General features: G+C 42.9%; 1 protein-coding gene across 2 annotated transcripts in view; it reads right to left on the reverse strand.

Annotated features, from left to right (window-relative positions):
• diaph2 (diaphanous-related formin 2) overlaps positions 1–13,259 on the reverse strand; it is a 397,085-nt gene that overhangs the window by 88,170 nt on the left and 295,656 nt on the right. For both annotated transcript variants that reach the window (XM_036548047.1, XM_036548046.1), the window contains one exon: positions 9,993–10,117. In XM_036548047.1, the coding sequence (XP_036403940.1) occupies positions 9,993–10,117 (125 nt within the window). The remainder of the gene's footprint in view (positions 1–9,992; positions 10,118–13,259) is intronic.

Here is a 13,259-nt window from a genome sequence, read left to right on the forward strand (position 1 = left end):
CTAATTGGTCTAAAGCAGGCAAACGCAGTCAATAAATCCCAGTAATGGGACGTCTGTGTGCATATATGAAGAGGCAGGGATGAGAGACAGCTCGGAGCAACTCTCAGACGCCGCCTGTCACAGGAAAAGGAATCGCCACGGCGGAAGAGCCGGAGACCTGAACTCGGGAGAGCGATGCGCGCACAGCCTCCCCGAGACAATGTCAGTGGGGGAAAGAATAACATTAAGATATGTGGGGAAATGTTTTGGCATTAATTTGATTTACATTTTAGACCGGCTTTCATCTGGCGCTGCTGCAGCTCCCCTAATGATACCGAGGCCTTTTCATCAAGAAGTTCTCCTGCGTGCCTTCGGCCAAGCCTCGTAGTAGTTATTTGCAATAAAGCACAATAAACGGCACTGCCGCCGAATATTTTCCTGTCTGTGGAGGAATGAGTGCCACTCGTCTTCTCTGCAGTACATCATCGACTAATATTAAGCACAGTTCTCTTTTTTTCCCTGCTTTACCAACCCCGGGTGCATCAGCTGCAGTATGAGCAGGCTGGACGGGGTGATTTTTATGATGCAGTATCCCTCAGCCAGCCACTTGCTTATCTTTACAGTCCACTGCAACAAAGTTCTGTTATTACACAAGTATATCCATCCATACGCCTATGATTCTATCATACTGGCCTGAGTAGAAGGTTGTATTTTCCTTTCCCGGATGTAAAAATTTATACTGCTAAATTTAAGTGGCAAAAGGTGGAACCACTGGCCCAAGCTAAGCCTGCCAATAGGGCACATTCAGCAGTTTCAGTGTTTAGCTTGCATAGCTAAATAGGCAGGATAATGGATAATTATGTAATTAAGTAAGTACATATGATGGCATTGTTGAAAACAATGAATTGAGGAGTAAAATGATGCCAATTAAGGATAATCCAACCTCAATTTTATAAGCGTATGTGTTGTTCCTTGTCTTTATTTAAGTAGAACACAGCACAGTTCTCAATGTGCAGTTATACACACCGCAGCCCAAATCCTCCATTTCAGTTTCATGTTTTATTATTAAAAAAAGATAAAAAAAAAAAACAAAAGATAAAAGATAAAAACCCTCAGATGTCTCAGACAAGACAAACACGACAGCACTGTTTTTTCTAAATTAATATTTGATGGAATAATTTGCTGACAATGACACCGTTCGATGAAAAGTGTAGGGATTTTCATTATAACATCAAATGGAAGGTAAAAGGAGATGCATGACGGCTGGCAAAGTCTTAAGATGCAGATGAGTGGGGCCTGTGTCTGAGGAGGGATTAACGGGCAGCAACAAGTGCCGAGGGGCTTTGCAAGGACCAAGGAGCCCATGACAAATGAGGAGAGCCCTGCCATGTCTATTACCCAATCTTAAGCCCTGGTCTTCTGGGGATGTAGTAGAGTGCTGACTGGTACTGCAGTCCTGGTTTTCTAGGGACGTAGCAGAGTGCTGATTGGTGCTGCTGGCACGCAATGCCAAAGGTTACCGGAGACGAGTATGCTCGGATGTGGCAAAAAGATGGGGCAAGTGGTTACTTGTTTGGGAATATCTTTTGTTTTGTTGCAAGCAAATCCACAATGCACACGAGTGCTGCATTCCAGTGGTCCTCAAACTGTTTTTGGCTTTTCCTTGTCATTGTCAATCATTGTCAATGAGTTTTTAAATTGAATTTCAGTCCAGTTCTAATCTGCCTAATAATATTCAACATCTGCTCTATGGAGAATGTTTCTGTTTTCCTCTTTTCCTCAACCTTCTCGTGACCCCTCTGAAATCCGTCTGTTTGAGAGCCCTTTCTGTGTTGAACAGGCAATTCAGAAGTTTGGCTACGGTATGGGAGAAGATACTTCTTTTTTTCACAGTATCAAGAATTCTGTGAATTCTGTGAAATTCTATGAAAGATTGCGTGTGTGTGTGTCCATGGACATTGTGCTGTCTGCTTAAAACCTAAAATCTGCTGGAGAACGACTGATATATGGCATCAGAATCGATTTTGGCACTACAACATAAAGTGAGGTGAGGCAAATTTCAAGAAAATAGATAGCATCCCTTGGTCTACTAAATGTTATAAAATGCGTACTGACTGACGGAGTCCTTGCACAATGCATCCCAGTGGGAGGCTTTGATTCTTCCTTCAGTACCCAACCAATGGTCTCGGTACTGACCTCACTGCTAACGCTAACCCAATGCTTACAGACCTGCTAGATTAGGCTCAGCCCAGCAAAACACTAACCGTAAAACTGTGAGAGATGTCACATACAACATGAGTCATATGAGACATTCCCATTGCGATAGCTTGACAGGAGGATAATGCACATGATTTGTTCTTTCCTTGTCAACACATAATTTTTATTATCACAAAGTACATCATTCATATGCATCGTGCCGCAGGCCACCCCCACTCTCATGTGCTCTTGTACGGCGTCCCGTAACGAGGAGCACCGCCAGATGTGAGGAGTTAATTTCGTCAGTTCGGCTGCTGCCTGCAAATAAGACTGGAATCACAGAAAACAGGAATGAAGGAATAAAATGAGAAAATAAGTCTCAGTCCGGTGCTCTGGAGCAGAGCCGTGGGGATTGGCGGTTTTCCCTCCTCAGCAAAATCAGCGGCGCTGTAATTTAAATACGACTTCCGGATCTCTCAGAGGATATGAGAGCCAGATTCCAACGATACCCCAATAACAAATAACTTCTGATCTGAAACGGGCGGGCGGGCGGGCACCGGCTTTTTGAGTGACAGGGTAAGCACCTAGCGGCTCGCAGCTGAAAACAGGGGAGCTGAAGGAAAGTGGGGGAAAAAACGAAAAAACAGCACCCAATAGAAGCATTTTGTTTTTTGTTAATGCAGATTTGGCTCTGTAACTACCCCCACACCCAAAAACATCCCATTCAGCACTGGGAGTAAAATCCAATTCAGATTATGGAGTGATGGAGACTCATGCAATAACACAGTGTTATTGAAAATGCTCTAACTCTGGCACAGAACTGGAAGCTCCCCAGTAAGCAGGGTGGAGGTAACGATCATGCCACTCATTGATAGGTAGAGGTTAGAGGTCGTTGGAAGTTCTTTGCCCAGCACATTCCAGACTAGAGCTTGTGAATGCACTACAGTTTATTTTTTATATATTATTTTTGCTCCATTTTTGTCCTGTGTATTTTGTGCTGTATTACTACATTTGTGTATTGTGTGTCCATTTATTTATATATTTGTTATTTTAGTGTATGTTCATATCTTAAGGCCTCTGAGCTTTTTAACAGCACCAAATGAATTGTGGGGCATTTGCAAAAAAAAATAACAACAAATTCTCAGTGCAAATTGTCTACACTTTGCAAAGAAAACAAATGTCAATTCAATCAAATCAGTGTCTTGATAATCTAGACTTTCATTAGCCCTATGCACGACGCAGCACATCATTCTCTTTGTGATAACAGGCAGCGATGTAGTGATAAACATCCTAATCAGAAAAGTACATTACAAATACAGCCATGTACCCAGATGCTTCAGTTGGCTGGGCTGAATTGCTAAAGGTTTAATAATGGAATCTGGAGTGGCAGCTATTGAGATGCAGATCAGAACACATATCTGAAATAATCAAATCATTAGCATATGTACAGAAACAAACAGACATGCACATATACAATTTCCTGATAAAGATGGACTTCTAAGCAGACAACAGCATAATACTCTCACATGCCATGTGTGTGTGTTTTTTTTTATTCTCCTGGATCATAACCATTACTATAATGACAACTGTTATTTTACTGAAACCATTTATATGGGTCAGCAAAGACTACATTGGCTGCCAAGACATGGTGTATAGACCTGGCTGTTTTTCCTCAACAATGACAGCCTCTGATGGCAATGGAAGTGTTTCTGATGAGGAAAACTAGTGGTAGGCATGGGGAAGAGCAAAAGGGGCCCAGACTAGCATGCATTCGGAATGCATCATGGCATGCATTCCGTTTTCCCTTCTTTGAATCTATTTTGCTTTATTCTACAACATTCTAGTTCATTAAAAGCACAAAGACTTCTATGAGCTGCAAACATACATTTATTTTACACATGGTGCAAATTTCATTTGGGGGAGGGGGAATAGTATAGCTACAGTGTGATGTAAATATTACCTAAACTGACACTTTCACAGCAATCTACTCACTCCAAGTCCACTCCAAAAACAAACACGCAAAATGAGATAATGTTAGATCTGCCGGAACTGCTTTTTTCTCTACACATTCGATCAAAAAATTTAAAAACATTTTTCTCAATCATACTTCTCTCAATAAAAGAGCAACTGCATCATCTTCGATAGTCGTGAAAGACTTTTGATTATGAAATGGCATGAAGGCATGCATAAAGAAAGACTAAAACTACAGAGACCAAACCACAGAAAAACAATAAGGAAACTCCACAGGAAAATTGCGGTGAAGGAAGCTCTGACTGACATCCATTTGCCAAAGGACCATGCAAATATGGAAAGAGAATGTTCAATTGACATTTCAGCATGGTAGTTTTGTATCTTATTAATCCTGAAGTCTAAAGCTCCTTTGTTTTTCTTTCTATTTTACATCAATAGCTGACTTATAATTTTCAAGTTGTCTATTTTACTGTATTCAGCTGGATTCATGTTAAGCACCTTGTTTAACAGTCCAGCGCCCTTCCTCAACTCTAGATTTAAACCTACAGACCCCCCCTGCATTGATGTCATTGTCGAGAAACTAACTGCAAACCTGGACAGCTAAAAATAAACTAAGAAAGAAAGACAATTAGAGACACCAATCTCACCATCCTCTGTTGAAGGATGACTTGCTAAAAGAGAAGGTCTTGCTGTTCACTTCCCTCAAAACAACTGAATCATCACTGTGCACATCGATCTGTACACAGTTCTTGAATTCTACAAAGCCAGTACCAGACAGGACCAGCTACAGTCTACCAGTCGATCCAAGCAAATCCAATTGGTCTGATCTCAATCAAATGTGAGTGGATGCAGTCTAGAGCATTCTCAAATTATACATGTAGAATTTCAGCTGGCATTTGGCAAAGTCTTCGCCAACTGAGTCAAAGACTCAGGAGGGTGTGACTTGCTGATTTCAGTTTTAATACAAGGCTTAAACGGCACAGGCAGTACTTTCAGCTTTCACCATTAAAAAATGAAGGAGAGAACCTATTCACAGAAATCAGTCAAAACACCCGTAAATTTGCAGGGATTTAAAAATGGACAAAATAAGCACATGGTTCATTTCAAGCATTTCAAGCAAGAAAGACTTCCAGGACGCCACACCACCATTGCCATTGCATGCATTGCTCCCATAGAATGAATGGACAAAATCCAAACTAAACTTATTTGTTTCCCTATGATTGTAAAGATTAAAACAAAACAAACTTGTCGACTCAACAGCAGATTCAGGAAAGGATGTATTGGTCTCATCTGCCCTGGTGGGTCTTCTACTGCAACTGAGGGATAATTAGTCCCCCAGGATCACCAGTCCTGGCTCATTGGGCCTTTGAGTCATACCGTATAGAGACCTCATGATTGCAGAGCTGTCCAGCAAAAAAAAAAAAAAAAAGAATAGAGAAAGTCCTTTTTTTCAAAAGGACTTTGTATTTCTCTATTCTGTTGAAAAGGCTGCCTTGCATTATCAGAGGACGAGTGTCACGGGGCTCACAGGACACAGTTCTGCTTATTCATGCATGTAATTTAATACAAAACAAGACATATCATTGTGTTTTTATTTCTGAGCACAGTTTTCCATATTCAATACACCACACTGGCAGCCTATTTATTCCACCGTATATCACACTAATGGAGACAAAATTTGTGTACAAAGCCAACATATCTGTTCACTTTGCCCTCGTTTGCTTTATTACAATAATATAAATGGAAGGAAAATAAAAAACTACAAGCTGAAACCTTTATTAAAAGTCAGCCGTGAGCTCGACATATGGATTTATGGTGAGCTCCTTCTCCTTGCCCTTCCAGGCCTCTATAAGTCTTGTTGCTCCTGGGATGGTTCGTGGCCTGGAGCGACGATGGGTCTGTACTTTCATTAGTGGTAAATTAAAAAAAGAGATAGCTTACTGTTGTTCTGCACAGTGCCCTTTCTTTGCCAAGGTGCCACTCTGGGAATACTGCTGTATGTGTTATGGTTCTGGTCGGCACTGGACCAGGCCTGCCAGCTGATCGATACCTGGACTGATAGACCTTGTAATAACAAGAATCCATGCTGGCTCCAGTACAAGGCCGAAAAGTTACTGTGCTGCGAGAGCTGGGTGGCTGACCAAAAGGCTGGCCCCTACTCCGTGGGACATATGCTTCCTCTCTCACCGTTAGTGCACAGAATATAGTACAAGGATGGAATAAGATGGTCCAGTCAATGCAAGTAAATGATTAACAATTCAAGCAAACAGTCATTTTTTTGCCAGGTGTGATCACCTATTTTGTTTGTCCTGTCACAAGCCACAGTGAAAACTGTGGCTGGACGCACAGTCAAACACGTTGCTTAAAATGGTCCCACTCTCCCAGAAGAGAGCAAACAAATGCCATACACAGCCACAGAGCAGCTGCAGGTCTCCTTGTGTTCGGGCCTTTAAAAATGAGAGAGCTGTTTTCGTGTTTGCTGGGCCCCGAGGACCAGAAAGGTTACTCCAAATATCAACGATATGAATTACGCCGCTGCGCACAGTACACAGAGATCTATTAGACAAGTTCCCTGATCCATCAAGGTCCGGTTAGACCCTCCTTGCTCCCATTACGTACCCTGCATGAACCGGTCCCTTGACACCTTGACCCCGAGGGTCAAACCACTTAATCTCCATCATCCATAGATCTTTGGAAAGCGTACCATTACCAAAGCCTCTCCTGTGAGTTAAAGGCCTCTCGCGGCTCACACTTCATTTAAAAGCCTTTGTGGCATCCCATTACTTCTGATAGGAAGAAATCACTAAACTGCTGAACAAACACCCCACTCAGTAATTTGCATACATTAGAGTAATGGAAAGAAAAAAATATATCAATATATTCTCTGGAAATAAAATGCTTTCAGCTAAACTGTTTGAATGGCGAGTAAGAGGCACAGAGCTCACTGTACTGCAATGAGGAGATAAATGATAAATGCATCACGCTTAGAACATTTATTGATGCTGTAATTGAACCACATAAGTAATGCATCACTTGTTGGTCAATGTCTCACGGCCCAAATATGTTGATTGAATTGTTCATGAGTCGAGCTTCCACCCACCAGCCACGCAACGGCTCATTTTAATTCACAAGTCCAGCAACTGATGAGGAAAGTGAGAACCGCTCGCTACTCGAAGGTCAGATTTACAAAATAGATTTCACACAATCTGATTTCTAACTCACCTTGAGAACAGCCTCTTTTTAGCGATCGGTTTTACAGAATGCTCACCCCTCACTGAGCTCCTTATTGGACGGAATTTTACCATTTCAAATTTTGCAGAGACGGGCAGCCATCTAACCCACGCCCTTGACCCTTCTAAATTTCGGTGCTGCCTTCGGTGATTTTGAAAAGGTAGAATAAGCTCCTAAAGCCAAGTCTACATAGCTGTTGGACTCTTGATTTTTTTTTCTTTTGTAAGCATGTGGAGGAGCACTGCTGAAGTCCTCATGTCTGATGCCGACAGTCTTCAGTGAAGGTGTCTAGGCGCAGGGCACAGGCTGGAAGGTCTACACCATGCCAGTAATGGAATATTTCAGGTTGTCATTTAGAAAAATTCTGCGGAGTGTGACAAGGACATATCTGATGAGCACATAGCAAAACCCAATTCAGAGCCAAACCTGTGACAAATCAGTCCATTACTGTGTTTTCCACCCCTTTATCTCGCATTGCGTATATTACTTTCTGTGCTTCCTTATGGGCATGGCTCCAAATCTGATGCGTTTGCTGCCTTAAAACTGAAGCAAAATAAATGTTCTGCATACAAAATCCTTTTCGCGGCACTATTGTTTAAGCCTTCCCCTGAAGGTTTGTGGTGGTGGGGGGGGGAGCTGAGTACGGAGATACAGGATTACAGGGAAAATTAAATTACACACTTCTCGCTGCTCAAGATCGTAAACACGAAGAGGAGCTGGAGTCGCTTGCAGCAAACACACCTGGAAAAGTGCGTTTGGAGTCATAACTAAAGGCAAAGTAACGAAGCACAAACACATAAACACCTTTTATTCTGAGCGGCTTAAGGAGGATCTCACTGTCTCAATGTGCGAATTGATTTTAGATGTGCAACATTCTCAAAATATACCATCTTGTCTCCCTGCAAGTGCTCTTTGTCAGTTCATTACTGTTGTCCTCTGGGTGGAGGGGTCAAACACAGGTCACAGTGATACCAGGGTTAAGTGAGGGCTGGCGGAGTGAGAGCCACAGGGACAGTCCCCTAGCCTTTCTCTCTCTTTCTCTCTCTCTCTCTCACCCCGCTGCAATCACACTTTGAAGCTGGCTGCACTGAGAGATTTTTTTTTTTTTCCCCATCGACCCCGCGTGTCAGAAAGGTAACGTCAAATGGCTTTCAGGTTTCTCAGGGTAGGTAACAAAGCCCGCTCCGTCATCCCCGAGAGGACGCACCCCCTTCTGTTGGATTCAGCTGTCAGTCAACATGGTTGTGGGTGAGAACGTTGTGGGCGATGCTTCTGAAAAGCGAGGTGTGACTGCCACACAATGAAAGTGGCACTGCTTCTCCCTCTCTTTCTCGGCCCTCATTTTTTTTTTCCAATTTTCGAAATAATATCAGAGATGGAGCTGTGCTAAGTGAAAGGAGAACCAGGCTTTGCTCTCTGTCTCTGCCTCTCTGGCTCTCTGATGACAGTTCAGGCAAGACAAGAGGGTCCTTGGTGTTTCCAGTTAGGGGCAGGCAGCTTTTTACAACCCTCTGAGGGGGGTGTCCGGAGAGAAAGAAAAGGTACGGCTGCAGTATATCTGCAGTTCTCCATTTCCTCTCACTCAAGTTCACAGTCTCCACGGAGCAGGAGAATCAATACTCACATTCGAGCCAGAGCTGCCTTCCACTTCTATTTGTTCTACACTGCCTGAGAAACTTAGATTTGTTCTATTTTTTTAATTACCCATATTTAAGAATTTTCCTTTGACTTGCAGCAGACTGTTAATATGTCAGAGGACTATTACCTTAATGCCACCCAAATTGCAAAACAGGCTTTCAATAACTGCACAATGAGTAAATAAACATAAATAAAGTGCTGCATGCTGACTTCAGTGTGACCAATGAACATATGGGATGTTTCCTTGCTCAATAAATTACAGCATACAGCAATTAATGATTCTTACATTTAACTAATAACTATAGTAGGTCATTGCAAAAAAGACAGAGAGGCAAGTATTCCAGCTGTTAGACTAAATTAAAATGCAATAATCACTTGGGCTCACCGTCTATCGGGGTTATTGGGTGTTAATATTAAAGCTTCTTTTTGCCGACGTGTGCACTGATGTCTAAGACTTGCAGAGAAAGAATCTGTAATGAGGAGGTGGAAGAAAAAACAAACAGAAAACTTCAGGTTCAAGAAACCTGGGGCATCGCTATAAGTGTATTTGAAAAGAGAGCTCCTCGAGCTGCATTGAATGCACTTAGAGAAAAGAGAGAGAAGAAAGGTTTGGGGAGAGGCCCCCGGCGAGTCAGCAGATGAAATCGGCGTGGGGAACAAGACCCCCGTCACAGCCCCCCGGGGGAGAGCGCAGGAGTGGTGCAGTACCAATAGCTCCCAGGCTTAGCTTGATACGTGAACCTAGGGAGAGGAGGAGGATATCTGATAAACACCTCAACAAGACGCTGTCAAACCCACACCAACAGGCCCAGTATGCTTCAGGCCTCACGCGTGAGCTTTTCCTGCTGACGCCAGACCTGGAGAACACAGGGATCTCAAAGCTCCTGTCAAAAGGCAGCTCTACATTCACCTCCACCACAACACCGGGCACTAAACCGAGGTGACGCCCAAAACACCTTGGACCACAGAAAGGATATGGACATCTTTTCCACAAACTTATCTTGCTTGTCTTCGGTCTTGGGGAAGTTCTGGATGTCGTTCTCTAGCCTTTGGATATGACGCTCCATCGTGTCCAGGCTGGCCTTCAGGATCTGGGCCGACACTGGGGGAGAGACACAAGACACAAACAAAAAAAAAAATATGAGACGACTGGCATCCAAGGCCACTGTTTCAATGCAGCTCAACTGCATTTCTTAGCTAATGTTGCCAAGAGAGCCGTAACACCCCTTCAGTATAAGCATGGGCAGCGCCGGTGCCTATTTCACCTTATTACTATGGTCGAAAAACAATGTGCCAGAATCACTCTCTCAGGATTTGCCAAGTAAGCTTATTTTTACTGAGTCAAAACCAGGGAGGTCTGCACTGCTGCCTTGATAAAGCCTCAGGATAAATGGAAGCAGGGTGAGTTTGGGTTAAGTGCACCATTGAGGTAAATGCAACAACTGTGGGATACTGAGCAGTCAATCAGTCAATCAGCTTTTTCCATGTCTGTGAGAGCCAGGGTGTTACCCACAATCCCTTTCTCAGCTCAAAAGCAAATAACTGAATGTAGCCCTGTATCCATCTATCAGTACTTTAAGATTTTTGTATAGCCTTTGGCCTACTGTACATAGGCAGGTAAAGCAACATTAAATACCTGTAGATGCAGTACCAACCTGAAGTTTCAATGCAGGGTTAAACACATTGTCACTTTTCTTTTTTTTTTTACTGCTCTAGATTTAGCCTCCTCTCAGAGATATGGCTGCCCTGACGCTTAAGTGCTCTGGGACTGGAGCCGGTGGGCCCGCTTCATTAACCTGTCAGTAATCAGTGTTTACAGAGAGCCTCCGGATCCCGCTCCGCTGCTATTCAAATTGGCCCTTTCAAGTCGGAACTTCAAAGATCTCCTGGTGTCTTAGGGGGATCAGCTGGGAAACGAAAGCACAGACGTAACGAAATGTTGAGATTACTATGCAGCTTTAGCCCGATTGATACACACATGGTGGAAACAGAGCTCTCCTAAAAGCACGTCTTAGAAGCAGAAAGACGGGTACTGTACTGCCTGTCTCCAGCCTCCCATGAAGCAAACGGTTTATCCAGGTAAGGGTTAACAGGAAGACAGCAAAACCGAGGCGAACTTGGCAGGTGGATGCAGATGCTCCTGCATACCTTTTTATATTTTTTCTTTTTGATGGAGGACTGATTTTCCTCCTCTTCTGTTAGTCTCTAGCTTTTATCATCCATTACCACACCGCAACAATCAAATAACCAATCAGAGGGATGATGCTAAAATCATGCTTTTCACCAGTGGTGATGTGAATAGAAACATATGTTTGACATTATTTTCAGATGATGTGGCCAAACTAAGGAAAAGAAGAAAAAAGTCTCTCCTTGACCTACAGAGCCAGCTCAATAATGTCTGCATTTCAGAGCGATCCACCCAATTCAGCTCAGCCTTCATGAGAAGAAAAATAAGCATTTCACCATCAAGGACAACAGCTTAAAATGAGTTCAAGCTTCCTTTCACTTCACTTCCTTTGCATTGGAAACCCTTCCCTTTACAGCATCCATTTCAATTCCTTACCATCTCTTTGTTATGCTGCATTGGACCATACCAGCCAATGGTAACCCTTTTAAAGGAAGAAACGGTACGAGTCACAGTTAATAGTGTGCGTCCTCATAAAACAGCCTTTTCCTCTTACCCGCAAGTAACGGAGAGGGGAGGGGTGGCAGCATGAACTCGCTCTACAAAGCACTCGGAAGTTCACCTCTATTTCTTTCCAATCAGCTCTGACAGATTCACCCCGAACAGCTCGGGACAATGCTGGGGGAGTGGCACGGTGTCATTAGGGGACCGGCAGGGGGATTCTTCGGGCCAAGGATTTACAGTCACCCTAATCAAGACTAAAAAAGACAGGGTTACATATTGGCTCGAGGGTGACAATGCTGCAAACACACAAACTGCTGCCATACACAAGCAGCCTCTGAATCACCCATGTGGTTTTCATTGTCGTCCCTGGGTGCTCTGACAGTGTGGGAGAATGAAGCGACAGAGAGACTGGCATATGGATGCTGGACATGCAGAGACAAGATACACAGAGATGTATCACAACCAAGAACTGCTCATCATTTGCCAGCATGCAGAAAAAAAACTCACAAGCAGCGTCATTTACTGACAGGAAATAACTGAGTTCAGACTGGGGTGCTACAAGCCTTGGTACCCACTATATGAAACTAGTGAGGCTGGCAAATGCCACATGAAGCAGATTTGTGGCAAAATGTGAAAGGCAGATAATGTTTGCAGTGTTGGGGAGTCTGGACACAAAATTCAAGTTCATTCATGCATAGAGAGCCAGTCTTCATTGCAGATTTTCTTTTATTACGTTCAGTGGAGGCAGAATTTTAACTTGTACATTAAGTTTTCTGTCTTTCGCATAATAAATTCAATGAAAGCCTTACTTTTATGAACTTTATCAAAGTTACACTTTAGACTGCCAGGAGAAGGGCATCTAGAAGTACTCGACAATAGCTAGCTAGGGCTATGTTAATGCATCTTTTTCAGTGAATCTGGCAGAGCACGCATGTTTTGGGTCAGTCTGTGCTTTCCAGCATTATAAATGGCTCCAGCTATCATTCAACAGCCTCAGAGAGCACTCTGCAGGACGCCGCAGTTAAATAAAGTGACCGTCCATTTGGGATATCATTAATAAACTTAATGAGAAAATAACATTGTTTACAGGAGACAACCAGAGCCACATTAATATTTTTCTAATGCATATTTCACATAGATCAAGAAAGAAGAGGGGAAAAAAAAGCAAATCCTCTTAGTTCACTCTTCAACTTTGAATTTCTGGGACATGGCAAATTAAACTAATGACTGCTGTCAGAGAGAACTGTTTACTTGCTTTAATGACATCCAGTGTTCACATCTGCATTTGTAAAGCTTGACAAGTGCTTATATTTTAATTTCATTTATTATTTTTTTACTGCCACCAAATCAACTTTTTTTTTCCACAAAAACATAAACCTGGAGATGACTCCTCTAATACCTTCATAGTTCACAGCGCCGAACACCTCATAAGAATATGGTGTCTTGAATAGCTTATCCATTACGGGAGTCAGAAAGTATTTGTGGTCTAGCTGCTGCTACGTGATGGAGTAGCCAGGAAATCATTGTGGAGTTTTTCACATTTAAAATACATTACAGGGCCATTTTGAGCAGCGGGAAACTAAGCATGTGGCAAGATTTTGCCTGACTCTTGTCA

This window comes from Megalops cyprinoides, chromosome 16 (assembly GCF_013368585.1).
Source record: "Megalops cyprinoides isolate fMegCyp1 chromosome 16, fMegCyp1.pri, whole genome shotgun sequence".
In the NCBI taxonomy this organism is placed as follows: Eukaryota; Metazoa; Chordata; class Actinopteri; order Elopiformes; family Megalopidae; genus Megalops; species Megalops cyprinoides.